General features: G+C 45.4%; 2 protein-coding genes across 2 annotated transcripts in view; both read left to right on the top strand.

The window, feature by feature from the left end:
* XIRP1 (xin actin binding repeat containing 1) overlaps positions 1-14,927 on the top strand; it is a 30,435-nt gene extending 15,508 nt beyond the window's left edge. Inside the window, exons 5-7 of the mRNA XM_010214501.2 lie at positions 4,169-4,320; positions 5,502-5,555; positions 7,206-14,927. Coding sequence (XP_010212803.2) covers positions 4,169-4,320; positions 5,502-5,555; positions 7,206-14,927 — 7,928 coding nt within the window. The remainder of the gene's footprint in view (positions 1-4,168; positions 4,321-5,501; positions 5,556-7,205) is intronic.
* A 5,104-nt stretch (positions 14,928-20,031) lies between these two features.
* On the top strand, positions 20,032-25,056 carry LOC148592449 (uncharacterized). Its single transcript, XM_088534763.1, has 3 exons — positions 20,032-20,112; positions 20,591-20,715; positions 21,798-25,056. The coding sequence occupies exons 1-3, from the start codon at positions 20,032-20,034 to the stop codon at positions 25,042-25,044; spliced, it is 3,453 nt and encodes a 1,150-aa protein (XP_088390889.1). The 3' UTR covers positions 25,045-25,056.
* The last annotated feature ends 2,686 nt before the right edge of the window (positions 25,057-27,742 follow it).

Raw genomic sequence — 27,742 nt, 5'->3', positions numbered from 1 at the left:
TCTCAGCCTTGCTCGCCCAGCAGCTGTTGGGCTGGGGCTTGGGATAGCATTGGAAGGAGCTGCCCAGGGAAGTGGTGGAGTCACCAACCCTGAAAGGGTTCAAGAAACGTGTAGATGAGGCACTTAGGGACATGGTTTAACAGGCAATGGTGGTGATGGGTTTACAGCTGGACTTGATCTTGAAGGTCTTTTCCAACCATGATCGTTCTATGATTCTGTGATTCTGTGATCTAAAAGCAGGATAAGATAAGTGTTGAAAAACAGAGTGCCTACCAGGTTTCTCATAGTTTCCTCTACTAATTTCCCCAGGGCTAAGAAGCATCACGATATGGGTCCCTTTCCTCCCATTGTGTGTTGAGACGTGTGGTGGCCAAGACATGGCAGGGCCGGGGGCATTGAAACCATCACATACCTGTGCCCTGCAGCACAGGGCAGGCCAGGCCCTGGCACAACCTGGATTGTTGTGCTGGGTTTTTTCCTTATTTCTTCAAACAAGGAAAACGGATTTTTCCTTTCCCCCTTGCTGGTGCAGTCCCATGCGCGCCCGGTCCCCACCGCATGTCCCCCCTTTCCACAGGCTGGCGGCACAAAGGGCTTTGCTCAGCAGCTGTGTTTGCTCAGGACGGCTGATTTTGGGAGCAAAGCCGATGACATGTGGTTGGCTGGGCGGCATGGGGAGCTCGATGCTGAGCTTGCAGCTTCCTTTTTTAATAGGTGACTCAGTCACTCGGCAGCTCACTGGGCTCAGTGGTGGGAGCCGCTCTACAAAAGAGGGCCAGCGGCAGAAGTGGTGGACACCAGCAGGTGGGTAATATTGTTTTGCAGTGAGATATAGAGCATTAAATAGAAAGAAAAGTGAGACAGAGCTGCCTCTTATAGGAGAGATGAGCTTTTCTTGGGGGAAGGAGTAGGGAGGAATTTTGCTAGTGATTTGTCTCCTGCTTGCTAGGATTTGGTTGTTGGATGTAAAACAGTTACGGTTCAAGAGAGAGAAACCTGTAACGTTATCTCCAGCAGGAGACAGAGCGGTTGAGTGATTTATGGGCAATAGCAGCAGAGGAAGTGACTGTATTTTTAGATTAATATTTAAGAGTCTCTTCCCCCATTTTCCCTTCATTTTCCCCTTCTTCCTCCCCTGTTGGGAATGATTAGTGAATACAAATGAATATGATGAATGATTTTCCACTACTGTGAGTTTCTTGATTTGGTGTTATGCAGATTTTCAAGCTCAGGTTTTTTTAAAGTGTCCTACAGCTAAGTAAGTTGCTTATTCCAGTATACAGGGAAGACCTCAAACTCTGTGGGGCAGATGCACAGTGCTACAAAATCAGGATATTTCTGCTCACCGTGAGGAGATTGCAGATCTGTTCTTGCCCCAGGAGTGCTTTGGAGTTTCTTTTCTTTTTCTTTCCTTTTCCCTCTTTTTGGGCATCACTCTGCACCCTCTTTCCCTAAGAAAGGACCCCACAAATCCCAGCCCTTCCTGCTCAGCCAGGCGCTGTGGCACAGAAGCTATAAACCGACCCTGAGCTGCAATGCATGAGACGAGGCACCAACTAAAGAAACACCAACAGCTGCTCCAACAAACAGGCCTAAATTTGCAGCTCCTCGCATGAAATGCACGGGTTGATCTCGCATTAGATCCTGGCACAAATGATGGTTTCCATGTTGAAGCCCAGCATTAATACGGGATCTTCTCTCATATTCTTCACTGGGACAAAAGCACCATGAGGCTCTGGTGTCTTCCTCTGTATGGGACAGGAGGAGGGAGCATTAAGGGACTGATTTCTTTCATTTTTTGGTCATGAGGATGCTCTAATTGCTGGAGCATTGGGTTTTGTTCTCCCTAGGGCACCATCGTGCCGGGATGCATTGTGCCAGATACATCACTCAGTGTGTAACAAGGACCAAACATCCCAGCAGACCCTTTCGTCTCATCTGGGTAGAAAAGTGTCTCAAATTGGGTCTCATCTACAACAGATCAAGCAATAACATCCTTAGTCTAGCCTGCAAAATGCCCTTTGGTTTTGCTTCTTCATCTTCATCCGTGAAGTGCCCTGCCTGCCCTGTCTCCCTCCCGGAGCTGCCTTTGCAATGGTGCTGGTAGCTCTTGAGATGTTCAAGGTTCTTTTGGCTTTCTCATTAGCGGAGCCAACTGTTGTTGTTTTGCTCTTATCTATAATTAGCCTTTCAGAGCCGAGTGACAGGGTCAGGCTTTCTGCGAGCGCTGAAGCAGCCCCTCGCCTGGCTGGCTCCAGCAGTCCCTATCTGTGGTGGGCAGTTTTGTGAGAAGTGATAAGCAAGCACAGGGCTTTGTGCAAGCCGCGTGCTCCAAAAAAAAAAATAATGCTAAAAAGGAAAAAAAAAAAGTCAGTGATAAGGTGAAAGCCTCAGCAAAAGCCCTTGTTTCTAATTATATCCCTCAATAAAACAGAAGTCCTGTCGCCTTGAGCTACTTGAGGAAGTTCCATCTCCATATGAGGAAGAGCTTCCTTACTGTGAGGGTGCCCGAGCCCTGGCACAGGCTGCCCAGAGAGACTGTGGAGTCTCCTTCTCTGGAGATCTTCAAACTCGCCTGGATGCCACCCTGTGCCCCTGCTCTGGGTGTCCCTGTTGGAGCAGGGGGGTTGGACTAGATGGTCTCTAGAGGTCCCTTCCAACCTTAAGCATTCTATGATTCTGTGAGCTAGAGGGTGAAGGAATCGCCAGCTCTGATGTTGTGCTGTTTTTCACTATGCTGACTGCAGATCCCCATGTGGTTGCATTACTCCTTTTTGGCTGAACAGGACCATCAGGTACCACCAGCCCAGCTCCAGGACAAGGAGCTTCACCTTCCCTTTTTACAGGGTGGACTACATCCACCCTCTTGGCCCTCTGCAAGAGGGACCCCTTCAAAAGTGGGCTACAAAACTCCAGACGAAGGCAGAAGCCTTCTCCAGCATGTAGTGGATCCGTGTTAGCAGGTATTAGTGGGAGATCCTGTGATGGAGGCGCCTCAGTGATGCCTTGCCTGTTTCCTCCCAACTTCCAGGATGCCATTAAGCGCACAGCCAGGCATTTAGTCAAAGCCTGCACTCTCCTGGGCATTGTGGGAAAAACTGATGTAATGAGAGAGTGGTTGATATCCCAAAATGAAAGCAGAGAGAGAAATCCCATCCTTACCTGTCGACTTACAGAAAACAAGCATTAAGGAAATCTCTTCTTGTGTTTCCTCTCCTCATGTCCTAGTGATCTCTGGCAGACTTGGGCATTTAAATCTGTATTGCTTCCAGCTGTGTCCCCAGGTATCCAGCCTGGATTTTGAGTCAAAATGCCTGGGCATCTGCGGAAGCAGCTGGTACAAAAGGCAAGAGAAAGCATGGGATTTGTGACTTTTCAGTAAAATGCCAGCCAGTCTGACACTCTCGTGGGACTCCCTCTGCTCTAATCTCTTTGTCTTTTTGTTGGTGGTGGTAGCTAGGAGGTTTATCTTAGGTCCCCAAGGGAACTACTGTTGCACTTGCAGCACCAGTTCCTGGAGTCATGTTATTAGATGTAATTAGCTGTCGTTGCTTTAAAATAAAGAAAAAATAAATGTCCTTAACATGTCAGCTCAAAGCTTGAAAGTCTGAACTTCATGGCTCAAAATCCAGAAAAGCAAGAGAAGAATCATAAGTTTGTTGTTTATAAAATCTCACGATTTGGAGGGGTCTGAGATTTGAAGGCAGAGAACATTAGGATTGTTGCAGTGCTTTCAATGTGCCCATGTTTAAAGAGTACATCAGCCCATCCGTGTCCGTGCAAAAGCTGGATTTGTGGGTAGAGAGCCTATTGTCCAAGCAGAAAGCATCACAAATGCCACGCTAAGTCTGCCTGCAGCAATGCAAGTCTGCAGATGAAAGGAGAACCTTCTCGCGTTTTTTACAGCAGTAACAGAGAAATGACAACCCTGCCTAACCAGAAGGGCTAAGACATTTCATATGGACACAAAGCTCTGTACATGCTAGCGGGGTCTGCATACTGTGAGTGCATCCTGTTGGCATCTAGCAGAATAATGAAAAAAAAAAAGGAAAAAAATATGTGTGCAAAGGGTGGACGCACCTTGCAGTGCCCTCCGTAAGTGACGTGCCTTGCTTGTGCATAAGGTCCCCATCACATATCTCACTGTGCATGCCTGCCTCTGTTTCAGACGAGAGGAGGTGGCCGTCTTTAGGCGTCCCGGAGGAGACACTGCACCAAGGCCAAGCGAGGTCCCCTGCGCCCTCCGTGAAGGAGCTCTCAGCTCTCTATCTCTCCCAGGCAGCTGCTGCTGCTGCTCCCACCAGCAGCCCCACGCGACCCGTAAGTACTCGCGCTTTGTATGCCCCAGGCATCCATGCAGGACCACCCGCATCTCCATGCTGCATCCCTTCAAACTCATGCCTGCATCCGTTGTACTCTGACACAGGTCTTCTGCTGCACGCTCCTGCTGTTCTTCCTCTTACATTCACATCCCCTGCCCCAGGTGTGATTTCATAATCTCTTCATGGGCCCATGGCAGCGATGTGCGCTGTGCTCCCCTCCGACCACATCCCATGCCCAAGCAATGAGTAAAGCAGCTTCCTGCCCCATGTGCTCTGATCTGCATATAGTTCAGTAGACAACACAAGCCCTGCTTCAAAGAAGCAAGAGGACTTCAGGGCCAGGGATGGAAAAACAGAGCTGGTGGATCCAGCACAGGAGGCTGGAAGGAGATTAGATCTTGGCCGAGCGAGGACCTGTGACGTCCTTCGTTTTCATCATGAGATGAAGCTGCCAAGTGCCTCTTGCCTTGGGGCCCTAATCAGATTACGGGAGATAAACCACCTTATGGCTACAAGGGGCTGAACGCTGTGATTTTGCAAGGGTCTGTCTTTCCATTCGGTGTCTGGTCTGCACCACATGTGCACACAGCAGGGTCAGACACAATTAAAACCTACTCTTCTGCCCCATGGTCTATGCCCACACTGGACTTGTTTCATCTCCAGACTGGGAAAGACCAACGCATTCCTGCTCAGCAATGCACAATGGGCAATATTACTTGCTGAGAAATGTTTCTTCACCATAATCTGTGTGGGTCAAAACTCTTTAATTAATCTGCATTGCAATAAGTTGTTCTGTCTGGGAAAGAAAAATGGGAACCTAGGGGGAAAAAATAACTTAAAAACAATTTGCCATTGAAGATAGATCTTAAAATTCATAATGCAATCATAAATGCAAATCAACTTTAAGCTATCTAGGGATACGTGAAAATATAAGCCTAATCAAATTTAAGAGAATTCGAATTTTTTTTTCCCCAACCCTAAAAAATATATGTTTGCATTGAGTGAGACTTTTGGGAAAAAAAAAACTGATTAACCTGCAATAAGATTGTTTTTCCCAACTGTACAGAACTGTCAGTGAACCATAATGGTTTTCAGCTGTCTATAATAGACACATGTGTATGCAAATACCAAATGTGGCTGCCTGTGCACTTTGATGTCATTTCTTTCTGTCTTTTGCAGAGCAGTGTAAAGGACAGCTCCATTCGCTCTCCCAACAGCCAAAAAACAGGCAAGGTAAGAAATGTTAAAGATATGCACTGTTATCTAACCAAATACTTGCGGGCTGTAGTGGAGTGTGATTTAAATACCCACACAAGATAGCAACTAGTGCTTTCATTTGAATTTAGCTATCAGTTGCCCTGCCATGTATTTAGATGTTCTTCACAGACTCAGAATAAGTTTATTTTTAAAAAATAAAAATGCATTCAAAGTATTTTGGCTCAAATGAAAGCTTTGCATTTTACATTTGCCACAAAATATGCTGATCTTGGTATTCTGGAGTTCTTTTTATTTCTTTTACTAATGTTCAGTACTTGTTTTTAGATGGAACGGTCTGTATGTAACAGAGTGAAATAACATTGTGCACCATTGCTTTGAGCAACAACTAATAATATTCTAGGCGTAGCTCTACAGGCATGAGACTGAAGGCATGCAAAGGGTCAGTAGGTCTTTTGCTGAAAGAAATGTTACCAGGATTATGGTCTGTCTTAGATAATTATTATAGGCCTTAATTACCTTTCCTTTGGGAAAATGCCAGTTCAGTGGAGCTCTTAGGCATTCAGTTCAGCTATTGGCTATTCAGTGCTCCAACTTCCCAAACTAAGGAGAAAAAAATCAGAAAGTGAGCCCCAAAATTAGGTTAAACAGCCACAGTCCATCCGTTTTCACTTCCTTATCAACACTACTGAGAAACCAAAGGCTGAATTCAGTCTTAGGGAGCCTGAGAAGGTCACACTTCTGCTGATCCTATGGGATTGTTTTCTTCTCCTAACAGAGCACATCAGAATCTGGCCTGCTAATCCTGCTAATTACAAACTGAGCTATTTCACAGGCCAAGCAGCCAAAAGTAGAGAATTTACAAAGAAAATCACCTAAAAGGAAGGCTTAAAAGAATGTGAGTTAGGGCAAATGCAATCTGCTATGATATAACCACAATATATTGAATTCCGGATCTGCAGGGAGTTACTCATTCTTACTCAAATGCTAAATGGGATAGGTCTAAGCAGATCATAGTTAGGTATCTCTCATTTTATCCTCTTTCAATCTTTCAATCTCCAATTCTGTAACTGTGCATCTATTTTCAGGCAAAATGATATACAGTTATGCAGTTGAGATTATCAGCTCAGTTTCATGCGTTTATTTGGTTCTCTCTCCCCATTTTCTTCTTGAGACCTCTTTGTGAATAGCTCTCAGCCTTCTCAATCCACAGTCATGTTTCCTGACTCCTTCATGACGCCACGCTGCCCTGAACACATGGGAGCAGGAGGGAGAACTTAACTGTTAGCTTGCTATTCAAAAATACCCTTCTTTTATGCTATTCTTGTGGTCCATTTCTCTTATTGACACAGTCCAAATTGGGCACCACTGTTGTGCTGTAGCTGGATCGAAGCCCAGGAACTCCAAGGTAGCCACCATACATGCCTGGATTAGAGACCTTGTTTTAGAGTGCATTGCTGTGGATTCAGAGCTAACACCAAGCCTGGAGCGTATGCAGTGGTGTGATGCTTTGGAGTGCTGTGTGCTACTGAACTAAAGGTATGGAGCTCAGTAGGTGCATGGTTTTCCTTTCTTTGGATGGCTTTTTCTTTTGCCGTTTGCACTACTAACGGCCACTGGGCTTGGTGGGAAGAGACAATGCTGACATTTAAAACTGTTTCCCTAAAGATGGCAGAGGTTCAGAAACCATCTACAGTTGCCATCAAGAAAATGGAAGAGGACGTATCTCCTGCTCCTACCCTTGGTTTGGTCCAAGTCAGCGGTCCTGCTGCAGGGAGCCAGGATCCCAGCCCGCTCCCCACGCCTCCTCCGAAGCAATCCTTCTCCAAGTTCTACCAGCAGCGCCAGGTGAACGAGCTGAGGCGGCTGTACAGACACATGCACCCTGAGCTCAGGAAGAACTTGGAAGAAGCAGTGACCGAGGACCTGGCAGAAATGCTTAATACTGAAGATCCCAGTGCACAGGCCTCTGTGAACCTGGACAAAGTCCTTCCAGGGGAGGTTCAGTCCATGCGCTGGATCTTTGAGAACTGGGCGCTTGATTCTATTGGGGACCATCAAGCTACAAAGAAGCTGGCAGAAGAAGAGGTCATTCCTGGTGGGGATGTGAAAAGTACATCCCTGAGGTTTGAAAATCAGTCAGTCAATGGGGACAGGCTGTCAACAGTAGCCAAGGTATCAGAAACAGACCATGCCAAAGGGGATGTGCACACTGCCAGGTGGCTGTTTGAAACCCAGCCACTAGACTCCTTAAATAAACTGTACTCAGATGAAACAGAAGTGCAGGAAGCCGTTCTCAGGGAGCCTGTCCAGGGAGGTGATGTGAAAGGTGCCAGACAACTCTTTGAAGCTCAGTCCTTGGATGCTATAGGGCGCTGCTGTTCAGTGGAGGAGAAGAGCATCTTGCAACTCAAGTCAGAAATCCAGGAGTTAAAAGGTGATGTCAAGAAGACTATCAAGCTTTTCCAAACTGAGCCACTCTGTGCCATCAGAGACAAAACTGGGAATATCCATGAGATCAAATCTGTTTGCCGAGAAGAAATACAGAGCAATGCAGTCAGGACCGCACGCTGGCTGTTTGAGACTCAGCCACTAGATACCATCAACAAGGATACTTCCAAAGTGCAAATAATCCGTGGGATTTCATTGGAAGAAGTAGGAAGGCCAGATGTTAGTGGAGCAAGGTGGATATTTGAAACTCAGCCTCTGGATGCCATCAGAGAAATTACAGTGGAAGAGCAAGATTTCAAGGCTTCAATGGATTTTACCACAGGGGCAGATGTCAGTAAGCAGCGAATGCTGTTTGAGACTCAAGCCCTTGATTCTCTGAAAGGAGAAGTTTCAGAGAGTGTCAAAGCCAAAGAGCAAGTCATTGGAGGTGATGTGAAATCTACACTCTGGCTGTTTGAGACCCAGCCAATGGAAACCCTGAAAGATAATTTTGAGGTGGGACATTTAAAGAAAGTAGAGCTTTCAGCAGAAGAGAAGGGAGATGTGAAGCAAAGAAAACATATATTTGAGAGTTGTCCACTCAGTAGCATCTCTATGGCATCTGAAAAAGAAATTTCAGCCACCAGTGCAGAAGAGGTGGTGAAAGGTGATGTGAAATCTTTCAAGACCCTATTTGAAACTCTTCCATTAGACAGCATTAAGCAGGCTGATGCTGAGCCCATCACCAAAGAAGAGGAGCGTATTCCTGCTGGGAATGTCAAAGCCAACCAAATCCTGTTCGAGACGACACCTCTGTATGCCATCAAAGACAGCCTTGGTAACTTCCACGAAGTCACCTCGGTAAGCAGAGAGCAAGTCATCAGTGGTGATGTCAAGAACTATAAGTGGATGTTTGAAACCAGACCGCTGGACCAGTTTGATGAAAGCACCAAGAAAGTGGACATAATACGTGGGATCACCAAAGAGGAGGTAGTAGCTGGTGATGTCAGAACAGCCAAATGGCTCTTTGAAACTCAACCCATGGACGTAATTCACCACCAAGCCATGCAAGGCGAGGAACCTGCCTTGGTGAAGCAGGAGATCTCCCAGCGGGGAGATGTGAAGACCTGCAGGTGGCTTTTTGAGACACAGCCCATCAACACTCTATATGAGAAGGCTGAAAAGAAGCAGGAAGAAGATGAGTATGTACCCCAAGCTGATGTGAAGTCATACACATGGATATTTGAGACCCAGCCGCTGGACTCACTGAAAGGCCAGGAGGAGCAGCATTTGCAAGTCAGCAAAGCATACAGTCAGGATGACTTGGAGGGCGTTGATGTCAAAACTGTGCGGCACCTGTTTGAGACTGAACCATTAGGCAGCACCACGGCCAGTAAAGCTGACCTCAAGGAAACTGTGCGATACTGCAGCCGTGTGGAGATACAATCTGGGGAAGTGTCCAGGGTAAAGGAGTTCTTTGAAGCTAAGCCCTTGGACAGAGCGACTAAACCAACAGTGGTTGTGAAGGATGACGGGCAGATTGAAGCTGGAGCTGTGCACAAGTTCACTTGGCTTTTTGAAAACTGCCCCATGGACTCCCTGAAAGACGGTTCCGAGGGCATCCAGGAAATCCCTCCAGAGAAGGATATCAAGGGGGGAGATGTTGGTGGCAAAAGGTTCATATTTGAGACCTACTCCCTTGACCAAATCCATGATAAGGTGGATGAGACAGAAATTCAAAAGATCCAGAAAGACACCATGAGCAAGGCCAATGTCAAGTCCTGCACAATGCTCTTTGAAAGCCAGCCATTATATGCTATCCAGGACAAAGACGGGGGATACCACGAGGTCACCTCAGTGCAGAAAGAAGAAATCATGAAAGGTGATGTGAAAGGTGCCCGATGGTTGTTCGAAACTAAACCTCTGGACCAGATCAAGAAGGAAGAAGAAGTGTTTGTGATTAGGGCCGTCACTCAAGAGGACATCAAGAAAGGGGATGTCCAGGCTGCCCGTTGGAGGTTTGAGACAGAGCCTCTGGACTCCTTTTCCAGGGGAGAGAAATCTGTGCCCAGAACGGTAGATGATGTGCTGAAGGGAGATGTTCAGTCCAATAAGGAACTCTTTGAGTCCCAAAAGGTGGGCCAAAAGAAATATGTGAGGATGGTCAGTGTCAGTGATGTCCAGCGGGGTGATGTGAGGACATCCACCTGGCTCTTTGAAAACCAGCCTGTGGACTCCCTTCATGGGGATGCAGACAGAAGCACTTCTATCAGCACAGTGCAGAGAGAGGACAGCCAGAAAGGGGATGTGAAACGCTGCACCTGGTTGTTTGAAACCCAGCCTATGGACACTCTCAAGGACACAGACGTGCCAGCCAGTGCTGAGGCTCAAGAAGCTATCCCTCATGCAGACGTAAAAAGCACAACATGGCTCTTTGAGAGTACACCTTTGGACAAGCTGAGTGCTTCTGAAGGCCATGTAGAAACAGAAGTGAAAGAAAGGACCATGAAGGAGACTTTGGAGATGCTCTGCACTTGCCAGGCTATTCAGCACAGTGGGATCCTCATTGAAGCCAATGATATGGAGAGTGTGAAGATGGTGAAGTATCAGCTCGGCACCCCAGGTGCTCCAGAAATACTGAAAGAAGAGATTGTGGGAGGCCATTTGCAAAGGATCATGCTACAGCTTCTGCACAGAACCAATGTGGAAGCACAGGGAATACTGGTGGAGGAGGACAAAGAGGGCAAGATCAAAGTGAGCCCATTGCAGCTACTGGACCCAAGTGAAGCAGTTAAAAGCAAAGAGGACTTAAGTGGAAATGTGGCTAAGGCTCTGCAGGGCCTCCTCAGTCAAGAGGCCTCCATCAAAAAGGGGATGGTCTTACAAGAGACAAAGATGGGATCAGTGAAGATGACTCTCTACTCTCTCCTTTTCCACTCTGTGCAACAAAAAGTTGTCAAGGGGGATGTGAAGACCACAATAGGCAATCTGCTGGCTTCTTCTCAAGAACAGAGAGCAACAGCAACAGTCAAGAGAGAGGACAATGAGAAAGGGAATGTCCAGCTTTTCACCAGCTGCATTGAGAAGGGAGACCTGGAGTATCTGAAGAACCTTCAGCAGGAGTCAGAGATACAGTCCCTCATCTCCTCTCAAACACAGCAGAGGGCATCTGAGAGTGCCCCATGGGATGTACAGAGGTCCACAATACATATCTCACAAGGGGATGAACAGATAGAGAAAGTGATTGCAGAGGGTGAACCAGGGGCCATGGAGGGAGCGAAAAAAGTGTTTGCATGTGAAAGCATGGGCAAAGAGGGTGCATTGGACAGAGAGGTTGTGCATGCAGAGGGTCTGAGGGGCACCACTGTACAATGTCTTGGGAAGCCCCTGAGCGTACCCACACTGATGGGAAAGGAAGAAATTATGTCAGGGGGGCTTAAAGTCACTACAAAATCAATTCAAAGGGTTGCAAATGGTAGCAAAAAGCAACAAATGGCAGAGAAAGAAGAGACCATCTCTGCCAGCACGATGGAACCCAAAGCTGTGACTCAAAGCCCAGCCCAGGCCAAAGTGACAGTTCAGATGGACAAAGTAGCTGAGAAACATCAGAGCTTGATGGCTGGAGAAACCAGACAGATGTCAGCACAGCCAGAAGAAAAGGCGCTTGGTAGTGATCTCCAGGCTGCAATGCAAAGCCTGAGACTAGCAACAGCAGAAGCAAAAAGCATTCAGCACCATGTCCAGAGCAAGCTACAAAGGAGCAGGGAGGAAGTCCATGTGGCCTGTAGGCATCAGGCAGCCAGCACACAGGGGACAATGACCCTTCAATCAAAAACACACCAACAAGACTCTACAACCAAGCAGGAGAGCACCACCACTGCCACCAGGACCACCACCACTAAAATGCAGGAGGCATCCAAGACCCATACAGGCGTGTCTCTGAAGACCATAGCATCACACAAAAAGGTCAGTGCTTCTGAGGAACTACAGGGAGGACAGCAGTTGAGCCAGGAAAATCAAGTTGTGCCTAGTGCAGATGTTAGAATTAAGGATGGCCTTTATACAGCCAAGCCTGTGAAAACCTATGTAAACCCATTTCTTGAGTCTGATTACAAAGAGCAATCAGTGCAAGAAGAAAGAGAGCGAGATGTTATTATCAGAGGGGATGTGCAGACAGCTATCAGAGCACTGCAAAGTGCCGCCACAGAACAGCGCCTGGTAGAAAAGGAGGATATTGTTCGAGGTAATTTAAAGGCCACGCTTCAGTCGCTGGAAAAGTCTAACGTTAATGTCTCCAGAGGGGATTTTAAAGCCGCTATGATATACAGAAATGCAGGGCAGTCCTATTCTGTGTGTAAAAAGCAAAATGAGACTCAAGGCGTTAGTAATCAGACAGCTGTAGTGGCTTCAGGGTCGCAGGCTGATAATGACTTTCCTCCTCCTCCCTCAGTTGCTGTGATGAAAGCAGAGCATTGCCCACCCTCAACTAAAGCAACAACAGAAGGTGCCCTTCTACAACCAACAAGCCAAGATGAAGCACCAGGATGTTCTGCAACACTACAGACCCCTCTTCCTGCCCTCCCTCCTCTGTCCTCCAAGCCCAGTGATCAGAGTTCTGCAAAGAAGCCCCAAATTCCTCCAAAACCAGAAATTACTGCCCCACCAAGGAAAAAACCTCTTCCCCCTCCAAAACCTGAACATCTCTCATATGAAGCTCATTCTGCCCCTCTAAACAATAGCAAAGACAAATCAACCAAACCCATGCCTCCTCCCCTGCCTCCAAAGCCTCCATGCCTGAGAGAGGCCAGCAAGGCAAAGTCATCACAATCAGAGCTGGGATTGTCCTGCATGGAGGTGCAGGAACAATCAGGTCATGGGGAAGTTCAGGCAGAGTGTTGCGCTTCCGAGTCATCAGGGCACAAAGTTATTGCTGTTCAGGATGTGAGCCCTGACAGACGGCAATCAAAAAACATTGCCAAAAGCCCTCTTCAAAATGCAGCGGAAAAGTATGAGACAAGCAAAGGAGGACAAAGCAAAGTAGAATCAGACATAGCAAAGACCTCAAGGTTACTTAAAAATAGAGTGGTTGATTTTGAAGCTGAGCATGGAATGAAGGGAGAGAAAGCAGCAGCTCCAAGAAGCTGCCCAGATAAGATAGTTCAGAGGCATATGCAGCTATGTAACCAGGAGGATGGATGCACTTCAATATCACAGTTAGCCTGTCCCAGTGAAGCAAGGACACCTAATGCGCTAGAGCAGACTGAACTAAGCACCTCCTCTGTGGGCCACACTACTCCTTCCAAAAGGAGAAATGACATTGCACAAAATGCTTCACCCAAGGTGGAAAGGGAAAGTTTGTCTAATGCCTGTGGATCATGGAATGGTCAGAGAGTCACACAGCAGGTGAAAGAGAGAAGACAAGAGGACCATCCAGTGTCCTCCCATCAGCAGCCAAGGAGCTCCTTCCAGGAGCAACAGCAGAATACTGGGCAACTGGCATGTCCTTATGAGGCAGAGATGCCTGCCCAGGAGAAGCCACCAGTGATCATGAGAGAAAAACACAAGAGAGAAACGGAAGATGAACGTAGGAAGAGGCTGTCTGTGCATAAAGAAGAGATCATGAAAGGCAATGTCAAGGAGGCTATGGAGATCTTTGAGAACCTGAGGAGGCAGGAGGAGCTGCAAGAGATTTTGACTCGGGTAAAGGAGTTTGAAGAAGAGACAAGCAAAGTGGATGTGAAAGCTCTGAGGAGTTTCTTTGAAAAGGTCCCTGACTGGGTGGTTCTCCAGAAGGCCCATCAGGCCAAGCAACAGGCCAGGGCTGAGACACTAGCAAAGGAAGACACTGACAGCATCTCCTCAGTGGAGCTGGTTTTTGGGGACCTGGAGCGAGTGAGTGCTGAGATTGTCTACTTGAAGGAACAGACACTCTCCCGGCTCCTGGACATTGAGGAGGCCATTAGAAAAGCTCTTTATTCTGTTTCTAGCCTCAAGTCTGAGTCAGACATAGCGGGGCTCTCTGGGCTTTTCAAGGAATCTCTAGGGAACACCCAGAGCCCTGTGAGCAGCAGCAATATCCGCAAGATCAGCATTGTCTCAAGCAAAGCCAAGCAGGAGGGCGCAATGCTGGATACAGGGGACACAGTGCCCATGGACTGTGCAAAAGTGACAGAAAAGACTGAAGCACCCAAAGCAGAGCTTGAGGTTCCCCGCCTCGTTCATTCTCGTGTTGGTTCTCCCTCCTCACCTTCCTACATCTCCATTGAATCTGCTGCCAGGAAACCTGCTGAATCACCCAGGACTACACATTGCCCATGGGAAATCCCTTCACCAGATTGTGTCAGTGCTGCAGGAAAGAGAGATGTCTTTGGTCAGGACAACTTTAGCTCCTTTAGCCATCCACCAGCAGGGTCTGCTGGGCATGACCTGACTTCCTTTGAGAACAGACCAGAACCCATCTCAAAGAAAGCTGGGCTGAGCTCAGTGAAACAGCCTCCTCTTGGCAATGCCAATCATCAGATCAATGAGAAAGAGAGGAGCCCTGTGGACACATCCAAAGGTAACTGCCACTGTGGGATCAAAGGAGGCTTTTCAGACTATTGCTCTCTGAATATTCCCAGTCCACAGAACACACGAAGGCAAAAAAGCATCTTGGAGCTGCAGACAGGGCCTGATGGGTCCAAGCTCTATGGAGCCACTCGAACAGTCACAGAGCAGTATGAGGAAATGGATCAGTTTGGAAACAAAATCATCACCTCGTCTACTACAGTCACAAAGCAATCTGAGACCCAAACATCCTCCACGTGTGATGTGGCATCTCACCCCAGATACGAGGTATCTACATCACCCCTATTTCGGAGGTACCTGAAGAGCCCGAATGAAGACTTCCACACCAACGGCAGTTTTCAGGAGCCAGGTGTAGTTTTTGTCACCTTTGGCAACTCCAAACCAAAGAAATAGGAGATCCTGAAGAGCAAGAAGCAATAGCATAATGCAAAAGAGAAAGTCCACAATAGTATATCTCCTGGTTTATCCAAATTACACAAGAGGACTTGTTTACACATTAATGAGTTCTCAAAGTCATCATAGCAGTATTTTCATACAGACAGAATAGACGCAGTCTGCCTTGACCCTGGAGCTGAACAGCCACCCTCACCCGGCCAACCCAACAGACTTGGTGCTCCACCACAACCCAGAGCCCTGACACTGTTAGAAGCACAAGGAAAAATCCATCCATGGGCATCTTAGGGCAGCTTCTTCCTCCTGAAGTGTTTGGGGTTGGAGGGTTTGTACCAGGCTTCTCTGAACCAGAGGAAAAGAAGGGATAGATAGAACCGAGTAAAGACACAGACAACCTGGTCACTGGGAAATAAGCATGCTTATATTGTGTTCTTTTTCTGATTTTAGCACAAATTTCCCAAGAAGGGCATCCTAAACACACATATATGTATATAAACATATTCACATTGATGGGTGGGTTAGAGACGTTTTTCTCTTAGCCATTAATAACAACAACAAAAAACAAAAACCAGAAAAAAAGTAATGATCTCAAATTGCTACCATGATAGCAGGGGAGGTATTTAGTGGAGTTTGGTTCTGAGCAAGTACTCAATGCTATTGAAAATTGTTTGAATCGAGATTTACAGCTATTATCACTGCCATTCCCCTGAAGAAAGATGCAATGAAAAATGCTGTAGATGAAACAGAATGGTTATTGCTTTTCTTTCTTTACTTCAGAATTGTAATTTATTATTCAGTATATGCAAAACCTTATTTTAGCTTTTCCATGCTTTCATATGTTTACTGTTTAAAACAATTTTGAAACTTTGTAAAGCAATTTTCTTTTTATTATGACTTTGTTTTGTACATTCTAAACTGAAGTTTTTAGATACTTTGTGGCTTTTTTTTAACTTTTATTGCTGCATTCTGAAGGTAAACATTACCTCTAATACTATTTTGGTCTGGCTGACTTTCTTTTGTTGAGTGCTTGTTTCGTCTCTTAATGAACTAGCTGAATCACACAGTGACGGTGCTCTAAATCACTTGAGTGATTTAATCTGCACCTTCTTTACAAAGAGGGTGGATTTTCAGCCCTGCAGCAAGCGGTCTTCAGTTACCAGTCAAAAAACTGAACTGAGTCCAAGGTAATAGACCACCCTATTCAGGAGTCTGTGCAGGTGAATGGAGAATGGGTCGTTTCTCGGCAGTGGTGAGAGATACCAAGGAGTTTGCTCCAGGCATGCAGGAATGAGCCCACAGAGCAACTGGGAGCTCTCCTGGGGAGCTGTGTCCTAGCACTTGGCTTGGACTTTGGTTACCAGACTAAGTCTGTCCTGTGGCCGTCCACCTCACCTCGTCAATTTATCCTTCCTCAAAGGGGGACAGGGACCTAATTCATAAATAAATAAATAAATAAATAAATCATATTTTAATGAGATGCTATGATGAATATTTACTTTTTCCCTCTGATGGAAAAAAAAAACCCAAACTTCCATTGATGATAAAAGGACAAACACTGGGAAGAAAGGAAGCGTTTCAGAGACTAACACTTCATATCCCTGAGTCCAGTTGCATCTCTACCCTTCAGCACCTTCTATTCAAGGTATAGGAAGGTAGATTCAAGGATCAGGCATGTAAGCCTGAAGTATTTGTTATTAACTCCTGGTAGAAATGCAAGATCATGATATGGATGTCTTCAAGCTCCACAAAGCCTTTCACTGAGATTGAAATTGATGAAAAATGTGTTAAGAGCAAACACAATCTCTCTGTTGATGCCATGACAATGGTGACTAGAGGGGGTTTCTTCCTCGTGTCGGGGTCCAAGTGTGATGAATCCTCAATGGAGGTGCCTGATGATACATTCTACCCTAACACACGCCTGGGACAGTTTTGGTTGAGCCTTCTTGGCCTATAGAAGTGCTCCTGAGGAGGATATACAAAAAAGTATGAGTTGTAAAAGTTCTGCTTCCCCCCAGCAAAGCTTGCTTGTATCCGGAGTTGTTGGTTTTCCCTCTAGGTCCCCATAAGCTTGAGACATTCTGAAAGAAAAGTAGCACAGTTTTCAGTCCTGCCAGTGAATGCAGCAAAGACTGAGATAAAACCAGGCATATCTGCTTTCAAGGAATCTGAAAAAATAAGTGCTTTTACCTTTCCAAGTGTTTTAGTAGGATAGGTTGTAGAAATAGGGCAGAATTATTAATTCTGTGTCAGTCTTGAAGATTTTCTTATCCTTGTCTGCTTCTAGTCTTACCTTGTTTCAGGATGCCCCAATATATGATATTTCAACTGTTTTTAAGAACAGCTACAGAGCAGTTTTAGTAAGCCGGGCAATGCAAAATGATTCCACGAGAATTCAAATAAATCCTAATATCCTGCAATGCTGGTGCTTAAAAATAGCGATCTTCTTATTGTTTGTATTTCTGGCTTTACAGGCTTTCCATATGTCTCAATGAGCCATTTATGAGACTAATTTGAGATGTGTTTCTTTCATGGCATCTCCATCAACCAGGAACTGAAATACCATTAGGGAACAGACACTACATTATTTCAGGACCATGCATGGATCCTTGAAGGATTGAAAAAGCTGGAAAGAAAACAAATACAAAGATTTGAAACTCAAATACAAGCTGAAGAATCAGCTCATCAGTATCCCAGCTTCAGACTTTGCAATAATAAACCAGCAGAGCAGATGATAGAAACTTTCAAATCTCAGATAAGTTATCACAGTTTTCTGGGCTCTTGGATAAAAGACGTGACATCCTTCATGATGTTTCAACCTAATAGGTCACTCCATTCTTACACAGTGTTAGGAGAAATCATCATGCTTTATTATTTCCTTCATTATCTCTTCACAAGAACAAACTAACTGGGAAAATTATTGGGGCCGGTGGAGGGAAGACAGATAGCCATGTCTTGTCTGTACTTCCTTGAATGGTAAAGGAGAAATTTAGCCAGGAATCCAGTTCTCTTGCAGCAGTAGGAATAGAACATGCCACATTTCAAGTGCCAGCATAGTGAACGGCCCTTTCCAGCTTCACTTCAGATGCAGGTCTCACTGAGGATGCTTAGTCTAGGGCCAGACAGTTTTGCACTCACTTTCTCCCTTGCCCACTGATAACACAGGCATTTTCAAGTTGATCCTCCCTACCATAAAGATTTCAACGCACCTAGAAAAAAAATAATACTGATAAGCAGTAAGCCAGCCTTGACCTTCAGCAAGGCAGTAATCTGCAGTGTACTTAAAGAGGCTTCCAGGAACAATCTGTACCTTTTTTTCAAGCAAGTCTTAAAATACTTTCCTTGCCCACAGTGTCGTTTGATGGGTGCTAATCATCTCGCTGTTTTCCAGTCCATTAGGAAGTCTTATTCCTGAGGCTTAGAATACTTTTAAAAAGCAAGAATATTTACAAAGTATCAGGCAGTGAGCACTTAAAATAAATCCCCTGGTGAAAGAGACCTACACCCTTCTAAAAGATTATTCCACTTGGAGAACACAGTCCTGTAATAAATACACTCCTTTCCACCTAAGAGCAGAGTGATCTTGTTTACTACATGGCTCATCTTTGTTCATGATTAAGGGAAAGCATTTTTTGCATGCATAAGAGAAACACACCCAATAGTTACTCTCTTCTCTGGAAGGACACATACCTGTCATTGGAAATGCTTGCAAAAGAATGGGGATGTAACTGTGATCTGTACTGCAAAATGCATCAAATCAGATGGATTCAAAGTCAGTCTAGTGGCTGACATTTGCTATTGCCAGGGTTGGTGCTTTGTTCCATCACCGCTGACGATGACAGGTTCTTGCAGGTTCCTGTCACCTCTTACCAAATAGCCTGTTCGTTTCTCCAGCGAAACAATATCCGTGACAAGATGCAGAGCTTCAGTTTCTCTTTGAGGGACTCAGCAAAACACTGTTGCTTCTCACTAGTCTCTGCTACCATTTTCCAACCAGAGCATCTATCTTTTCTCTGTCTACAAAATTACAATTTCCACTTCTCTTTTACTAGCACTACCTTCACATTGGCATCAGGTCTATCCTCTAATAGATTTTATTCCATCGCTTTCCACCCACTTGGAGGCATCCCAAGATCCCTCATGTAGAGAGTATGCTGCACTGTGCTGTTCACAGCTCCCACATGGAGCTGTACAGAAAAGGAAAATCTCCAGGCCTGTGGTGCTTGATAATAGCTTAAGGGGGAATGGCACATTGGTGAAAGTCGTCTTGCCTAACTGACTGATTTTGTCCAACTAAATGTGCTTCTTTTAGGGTAGATGTATTGCTTTCTAGATCCCTTTAGCTGAACTTCTACCTACTATGCTAGGAGTTTAGACATCCATTACATATAAAGACATTTATAGGTCCATGGTCTGGTCTCTGCACCAGACTGGAAAACTTTAGGAGTGTGTTGAGATTACTGAGCAATGAATAAAATTAGTAGAGGGGGGTTGTTGTTGTGTTTTTGTTTTTGTTTTTGTTTTGTTTGTTTGTTTGTTTTTGCATATACCATAACATTTTTGTCTATCACCACTTAAAAAAAGCCTTCAGAGGAATGATCCACTTTTGCAAGTGAGAGCTTCCCTCTAGAGAAAGGAGATAAAACAAAAGATGTTAAAGCCTTCTTATGGAAAGTGCTGTCATAGGACCGTAGAGATGATGTGACCTTGCTGGCACATTCAGCCAAAAACAAAAAGAAAGTGACTAAAACAAATATATGCCCTCAGCTACATATTGCAAGTAAAAGTTAATGTTTTGGTTCCCTCAACTCATCTCTTGAGATACAGGATCTTAAGATCCTGTGTATCCATTGCAGAAGTACCTTTGATGTTTCCTCTGGTCAAGGATAAACTATGACCATCAGCTCCTTTTTAGGCTTTGGACAGACTTTACTGCAGATGGACTCACTAGGTAAGCTGGGCTCTGCATCACAGTGAAATGGACTCACTGATTGCCATGTGCTTCAGCAGCTCCGAGTTCTTGCAGACCATGCAGACCACCTGGAGCTATTTCTGTCACTGGTTTAATGCTCATGCTCCTTTATCCCCTTCTCTCTCTTCTAAGAAAATGGCTGGTGCTGGCAATACTTCCCAGAGCAATTCCCTGGGCTCTTCACATAAAGTGGTGTTTGAGGAATCAGGTCATGGTGTAAAATATAGCACACAGGGTAAACGTACTGGAATGAACCACTGGGTTCCTGGAACTGTTGGAGCTTTATCACTGAGATGTGCTGCCTTTTTAGGGCTTGGACTACATGGTCTGTGGGAGCCATCGTATGATGTCAGTGATTTCAAGAGTTGCCCACTCAGAGTTCCTGAGTCAGAACCTCTTAAAAATGTGCCCTAGCTCTTGTAGTGCTTTTAAACAATTCAATCACTTATGTGGAGAGATGTCTTATTTTTTCTAAACCTATTCAACCATGTCCTGACCGAACATTTAATACCGACTTATCCAAGATGACAAGTAGTTTGAGTCCTCCAGGAATTTGAACTCTCACAAAAAGTCTGCAAAATGACTTCAACAAGAAATTCAATCATAAGTATCATATTCAGCAAATGAGCTCACAAGCCTTTGCTAATGGTCATGATTCAGAGTTATTTACCTTCATTTTCTCCTTTTTCTTCAGCACATATTGAAAGAGGTGTGCACCTCATGCCTCCAGCCTGTCTACTCTATGGAGCGTGTGGGCAGTGACAAAGTCTGTTTGCATCACTCATGTTTCTGTTGCCAGGTCTGCAAAAGGAAGCTGAGGTGAGTGGTAGAACCTTACTCCATTTATTTTTAAGGACAGACCAAGGAGTTTCCATCATAAGTGCCCAGTGCTAATCACAACAGGGCAGGCCACAGGTAACAGGAAAGAACAGACTTTCTCCCTTAGAAAATTGCCTCTCTGTCACTAGAGACTGCTCACCTCGAGTTGTGGATCAGGCATTTGAATGGTGGTGATGGAAATATGCTGGAAATAAATGATTCAAAGGAGATGCTGGTATGGAACTCATAGTTTGGGTACCTCACATGTTCATAAAGCTGTGTAGGTTACAAAGGACCTCTGGAAGTTCGTCATTCCACCTCTTGCAGATTCAGCAATGGCCAGTTGCTCAAGGCTGTGACCAGGTGAGAGGTAACTGGATCCAGGAATGGAGATTTCACAGGAAATCCTTTTTCAAGTGATGCGATTGGGACCACTCTTTCAAGATTTGATCACCTTACTGGTGATTTTTTTATATATATATATCTCATCACATTTTCCTATATTGCAGTTTGTTCCCATCACCTCTCACCCTGTCACTGAGCTTTCCAAGAGCAGTCTGGCTCTGTCTCCTCTATAACCACCAGTAAGATAGACAAGCACAGCAATAAGATCCTCCCCATTAACTCATTGCCATTTTGGTGAGGCTACTTGCCATCCTATTGGCCCTACATGCAGAAATGTTCTCCCATCATGTAGTGTCATGAGGAAAAACTGCTCGTGGAAGCCCTGCTATGTTCTACCCATGCGATCAATGCTGTGCATGCAGGAGGAGGATGAAATCCTAGTGTGGAGCCTGGCCGGTAAAGGAGAATAGGATCAAACATAACCAGAACTATGGCTCCCAGAGCGTTTGAATGAAAATATTTAACTTTTCAGGCATTTGGGGTTTTGAAAGAAAAATCAAACATACCCTCAGAAAGCAGATGCTGCTTTTGAAAGGTTTCAGTCTTCAACTCCTCTCTCCTCACCAAAAAAAATTTCCACTGGAAAACAATTTTGCTGGAAACCCGTCCCTCAGGGCTCCTGTTAATCCTCCTCTCCCCAAGAGCCTTTAACAACTATGCCGATGTGTGTTTTTCAGCTTGCAAAACTATGCTGCCCTCCATGGGGTGTTTTACTGCCAGCTCCACTACAGGCAGATGGTCGAAGTGAAAAGAGGAAGAGAAATAGGAAGAGTGGAGCACCAGCTGACAGACCATCGGGACCAAAGAGTGGCAATGGCAGGTAGAGGACCACAGCCTCAATCTTGGCACAATGTGCTCAAAAAGAAAAGCGTAGCAAGGGAGAAACCCTCATCCTTTGAAGGACAGCACAGCTTGCAGTTGGCTGAGCAAAGACGAGAGCTGAGCGGCAGATCTGTCCTCTCAGAAAAACAGCTAAGAACCAGCTGGATGCCTTCAGAAACAGCTTTGTTGGCTGTAGATGGAAAACCTGGGAAGGGAGGGTGTCCTTGGAAAAGGACTGCACCGAGCATACAAACCCACCAGGCTGTGGGCAGCAGAGTGGGCAGGATGATGCTGAGGGATCAGGAGGGAAAACCAATGGCAGAGACATCTGTGAAGAAGGGAAGCTTCTTACCTGGGGTTACCTGTCTGGGAAATAGAGAGCAAGTTTGCTCCTGGCCCAAGCCAGGAGAACAGAGAGGTGGTAAAAATAATCTGGTGATCATGGATGGGAACATATCCAGAGGGAAGCCAGGGGTCAAGGTCTCTGAACGAGTTGCTGCCTTCCAAGAGAGCAAGTCCCAGCTGAGGAGGGGGCCTGTCTCTGCCTCCTCATCTACGGTCCTGAGGCCTGTTAAACCTCTTGCTCGCAGTTCATTCACTTCCCACCCTGCCACACTTCAGGACACCAAACCCACTAACTGGAGGTACCTGGCCTCCCCTGGGGGCTGTGGAACTGCTGTTCACTCCACAACAGAGCTCTCGGAAAAGGAAAATGAGGCCTGTGGGGCTGTGACCCCTCTGAGCGTGTCTAGTGAAGCAGGTGCCATGCTTGCAGTGACAGGAGACACTGAACTGACCATAGGCCCTCCAGCTGCTGCAAAGGACAAGCAGTATCTCAAAGGGAGAAGGAACAATCCACAGTATAAGTGTGTGCCAGGAGAGCCCGAAACCCAAAACACCACAAATACAGTGCCAAAACATGGAGCTGAGGGTGCTGCTCTCCCTGATTGTGAAGATGAAGCTGTCTACCTCTCTGGTATGTCAATGACCCCTAATGTAGCATGTGGTTCCCCAGAGCCTGGAGAGCTGAGGGCATCAGCCCAGGCAGCTGAGCTGGTGGATGAGGAATTAAAGGCAAACACAAATGAATTATCTGGAAATACGACACCAGAAGCTTTGGAGGGCAATACACAGCCAGCCAGTGCAGATCATTTGCCTGAGGTTGAGAGCAAAGGGGCAGAATTTGGGAAGACAATAGAAATGACACCAATAAGTGTATCAGGGTTTGTGGAAGTAACCAGTCCTGAGCACACGTCTCAGGAAAACAAACCAGAAAAGATTTCACCGGTCTCTTCATCCGGCTTGCCAGAGTTGACAGATGGCAACAATATGCCATGCATACAAGAAGCAGAACATCAGCCCATGTACAAACCAGTGATAAACAACACTTATGGAGATATTTTAATATATGATGGAAAATCATCTGCCAAGGATTTTCCAATATCAGCAGAAATACCTCTGAATGCAACCAGTGCCCTTTGGTCCTCACATGATGAAGCTAGTAAATTAAAGGATACAGAGTTAAAGTCAAAGGATCCCAGTAATGATTTTAGCAGAAACACTGTTCACTTTTCAGAGCGATCATCCAATAAATTAGACTCTTCCAAACTGAATGTATCATCAGAGAAATCCAGAGGTCACACAGTTGACAAAGGAAAAGCAGATCTGAAACTCCCAGAGGAAAGTGCTGTGCACACACCAAGGCCTAGGGCTCAAAGCAAAGAGACCAGAAACAGTCAAGCCAAGAAAGAGGTTCTGGGTAAAGGTTTCAGGCTTGGGAAAAACCCCTTCACTACACTTTTTGGTTCTGAAGACAAAAGCAACACTCCCAAGAAGGAAATAACTGAAAGGAAACACACTAAACCCCAGTCAGCTTTTATCACTTTGTTTGGTCACTCCTCAGAGAAGAAGCAGAATCAACAAGAAAATCCTGAAAGATCTACAGAACAAGCAAATATTGAAGGCAAGCAGGAAGATCGCCAGAGTCTTCTCAGCTCCTCCAGCCAAGCCAAGCAAAAGATCTCTGAGAAAGATCAGCTATTGCAGGCAGGAAAGATGGAGATCATGCCTAAGGAAACACAGGAGAGCTCAGGAGGCTGCTCAGACAGCAATGATGGCAAAGAGGCCAATGACCTGTTGTTAGCTCCTGGTGTGAGCATTTCATGCACTGACAAACATGGGATAACCAAACTTGATAGTCAGGAGCAAACAGCTTTAACCTGGAAGGTTCAGCAGCAACAGGACGATTGGTCCCCTCTACTTCCAGCAAAGGAAAATTGGAAAGAATCTACAGTAATCTTAGAAGGTCGGATGAACCCTCTACTTCCTCCTCTAGAGCTTATGTCAACTGATGATACTAACAAGGACCTCATCAAGGAAAGGAATCATCATGGTGCTCATCTACTGGAAACTCAAAGCTTGACGAGTTTCGATATCCAGGACACAAGGCTAGAAGCTGAAACAAGTTCTTCATCATGCCATTTAGCGGAGTTACCCAAGGAAGCTGAGTTTCTGCTAGACAGTAGCCTTTTGTTATCTGTGGAAAACAAAATACAAGATTTTTCTATCAGAGAAAGTAAGAACTCACCACATTTAGACTTGCAAAATTCACAGACAGAAACTCCAACTTGCTTCAATGCAAATCCCTCAGGACCGTGTCAGGAAATCCCAGCAGAAACAAAAGTCCCATTGGCTCTGTGGGACACCTCCAGCATCTCCCTTCTTACTGGAAAAGATGAGGTTGTCACTGACCCTGAAGGGATTCAGAGCTGTGAGCTGCTGCAGGAGTTTGATCCCCAGTCTCAGGCTACAAAAGCTGCAGAAGATCCATTTGGGTTTTGTTTTAGTACTGAAAGTTCAACCAACGAGCATCTCTCTGCACAGGAAAGTTTTCTACCAGTGTCCATGTTCACCAGTCATGTTTCTGAAACCACTAATCAGGGCACCTTTGATCTCTTGAATATTGATTCAGCCAAAATGGGCCAGGAGGCTTCTGCAAAATTAGACAGGAGCAGAAAATCATCAGAAACTGAAGGAGTTCATGAAAGTCATCCCTCTGCAGATCCAAATGATGGCCTTTTAGACCAGGAGTTCTTCATATAGCTGACAAAAAATAGAGAAAAGCACCCGTCACTGGCAGTGCAAGTTACCCGATATGGGGCAAAATTTGATTCATGAAATTAGCTTATAAATCTCCTGCTTCTCTGCACAACGTGAATTCCATTGTACAAGAGGTGATTTAATAATGGCTTAAGAAGCTAAATTACAGATCTCCATCCTGATCATAGTGCTCATAGTGGTCAATGCTCAGTATCCTCAGAAAAAGATCATATCAAAACTGATATTACTGAGAGGAACTTCTGAGGAGAGACTGACTTCTCCAATGGGACCAGCACTCATTTCTCTGCACCTGGAGGAGATGATCTGCATGATGGGCTGCTGAGGTCCCTCAGAGGATGTCTGCATGGCAGAGGGAAGAGAGACCTCCAAAGAGGATGAACCAGAAAGCATTCATGAGCAAGGAACTCATCAAGAGCTAGAAACTAAACGGAGAAAGAATGCTGTTACTAGGAAGGAAATGAATTCTTGGCCACAAGTGCACCTGGTAAAATGCTGCAGGCAAAGGCAGAGGGGAGGTGGTTCCGCTTCAAATTAGGTTTAGGCGTTTGCAATATTCACATTTCAGTGTAAATCAGATGTCTAATCCTACATTATAGCCAATGGAGAGTTTACAAGTATAGTTAATACAGTCTGAAGAGTGTTTCAGCTCACCCTAAAATAGATTATGGCATTTGAAAAGCTGAAGAGCATCTGGACTCCTTTGACTCTATTGATTGATCTCCAGTGACTACAGTGCTACTGTAGATGTCCATTTCACATATAGACAGCTACATTTTGACATCTAGGTCTGAATTCCACCCAAAACATCACATGCCCTTACACTATATGGCTTGCCTACACCTAACAATAATATCTCACTCTTCATAGGAGGTCAGCGTCATTATCCTCCTTCTAAAACAGTAAGCAGAGATAAGTGGAATGACCTTGCTGAGGTCACCTGGTAGGGAAAGGAAAGAGAACTGAGGTCTCTCAAAGCCCTAGGACATTAGGGCATTTGTTCCATGCAGCATGCAGTGGCATCCTGACCCTCCCTGACTGCTCTTACTGCTCTGCTGCAGTAACATAAATGCTAGAGGGGTTAACAATTATACTAATCAATGATAAATGAGGTCAATAGAAAGCTCAGAGAGTCAAATGTAAGAATACACAGCATGGAGCATATTCTTTCACCTGCTTCCATCAGCTGCCTGTTAAAAAACTGTAATGATATCAAAGCAATTAAAGTAAAAAATAAAATCTCCTTGCCATTGCAGCACTGCAGTATACAGCATCTCTGTCAGATCTGCTGGAGAAATAAGGTTGCTTAATGACTATATCTGCTGCAAAGCAATATGTCAGTGCTCTTTACAGAGAGTCTGCTAAATCAATAGAAAAGAGAGGAAAAAGAGAGATGTCCTTGAAAACTACATAACTCATTAGACACCGAAGTCAGTCTCTAATCCACGACAGGGCAAGCAAATGGGGGCAGAGATGCTTCCAAATAACAGTCCTGCTTGAGACAGGGTGCTTGGGCATGCACAGACCCATAAGCCTGGCTGATTCCTATGGCAGAAGGAGAGCAAAAATTGAGAAGTGCAAAAGCTGGTTCATGTGAACCCATTTTGGTCATGATTCTCCTCTGTACACTTACAATCATGGGCACAGGTACACTGAAATGCATTCATGCTGTATTTAACTCATCCTTGGTCTGTTTTTACCTGCCTGGAGTGAGTACATGGAGAAGGGTTGGGAGGCAACATTGTCCTGCATTTTAGTGGGATGCAGCCCCATTCCCAGCAGGACATTCACTTCCCAGACCATCTTCTCCTTCATGCTTCTTCTCCTCTGGGCCCACAGCGGGCAAATCCCATTGGAGGGGCACTATCCCTATGTTAAACTTTAGTACCCCTTTCACCCAGTATAAGAGACCCAAAAGGGGCCTCTAACAAAAGTCACTCCTGATGTCCACTGCTGTGTAAGGAGAAAAAAACAAATCCCTGAATAAGACAAGTTGTAGTATTCATGCTCCACTATCTGGACCAGCCTTCCTCCCTGGGCAATACTTTCTTTCTCGGAAGTGCTAAAGCTTTTGGATGCTGTATATCCCTTCCCCTGGTCCTTGATACTTGCTCTTGGGATATACAACTGTTCATCCTAGATCTTATTTGGGATCCATAAACTTCAGTGGGATTTCCATTTTCAAGAGGCTCTGCAAACATCAGCAATATACCTGAGCAAAATTGCCAGGTAGTTAGTAAACAGAATAAACAAAAGCCTAGTAAACTCCAACAAGCAGAAATTCACAGAGCTGACCTAGTCTTTATTCCCTGGAGATCCCAGCCTATGCTGAGATGGACCCACTAGAACCTAGATATCATCATGTGTTGAAAAAGGCAATCTCTGCCAACCGGAAGAGTCATCTTCAAGTGACAGATTTTCAGCAAGGAACTGAGACTTTCTCAGGGCTTCAGAAGAGTTTGTCTTGGTGACATTAGGACAAAAAGCCTCAAAAAGTCAAAGGTGCATTAGAGTATGTGACTCCAGGCATGTCTGAGTTCTCCACAGATAGTTTTTGTAGTCAAAAGTTGAGTTATTTGCCACAGAAGATGCTGGTGGTTGAGCAGTGGGAGAGCAGGCCCACACAATATGGTAAACTTGAAGATTTCAGCTGATCACAGCAAAGGCACCTATTCCCTGTTCA

This window comes from Tinamus guttatus, unplaced genomic scaffold, assembly GCF_059628265.1.
Source record: "Tinamus guttatus ecotype Peru unplaced genomic scaffold, ASM5962826v1 Tinamus_guttatus_pri_ptg000599l, whole genome shotgun sequence".
NCBI classification, from domain to species: Eukaryota; Metazoa; Chordata; class Aves; order Tinamiformes; family Tinamidae; genus Tinamus; species Tinamus guttatus.
This window is presented reverse-complemented; position numbering and strand designations above follow the sequence as displayed.

Excerpts from the sequence above, each read along its gene's own strand:
- LOC148592449 (XM_088534763.1), top strand. The coding sequence starts at position 20,032 with ATGGCTGGTGCTGGCAATACTTCCCAGAGCAATTCCCTGGGCTCTTCA. Across the intron at positions 20,113-20,590 it reads TTGAGGAATCAGGTCATGGT|CACATATTGAAAGAGGTGTG; the intron begins GTAAAATATAGC and ends CTTTTTCTTCAG. Across the intron at positions 20,716-21,797 it reads GTCTGCAAAAGGAAGCTGAG|CTTGCAAAACTATGCTGCCC; the intron begins GTGAGTGGTAGA and ends TGTGTTTTTCAG.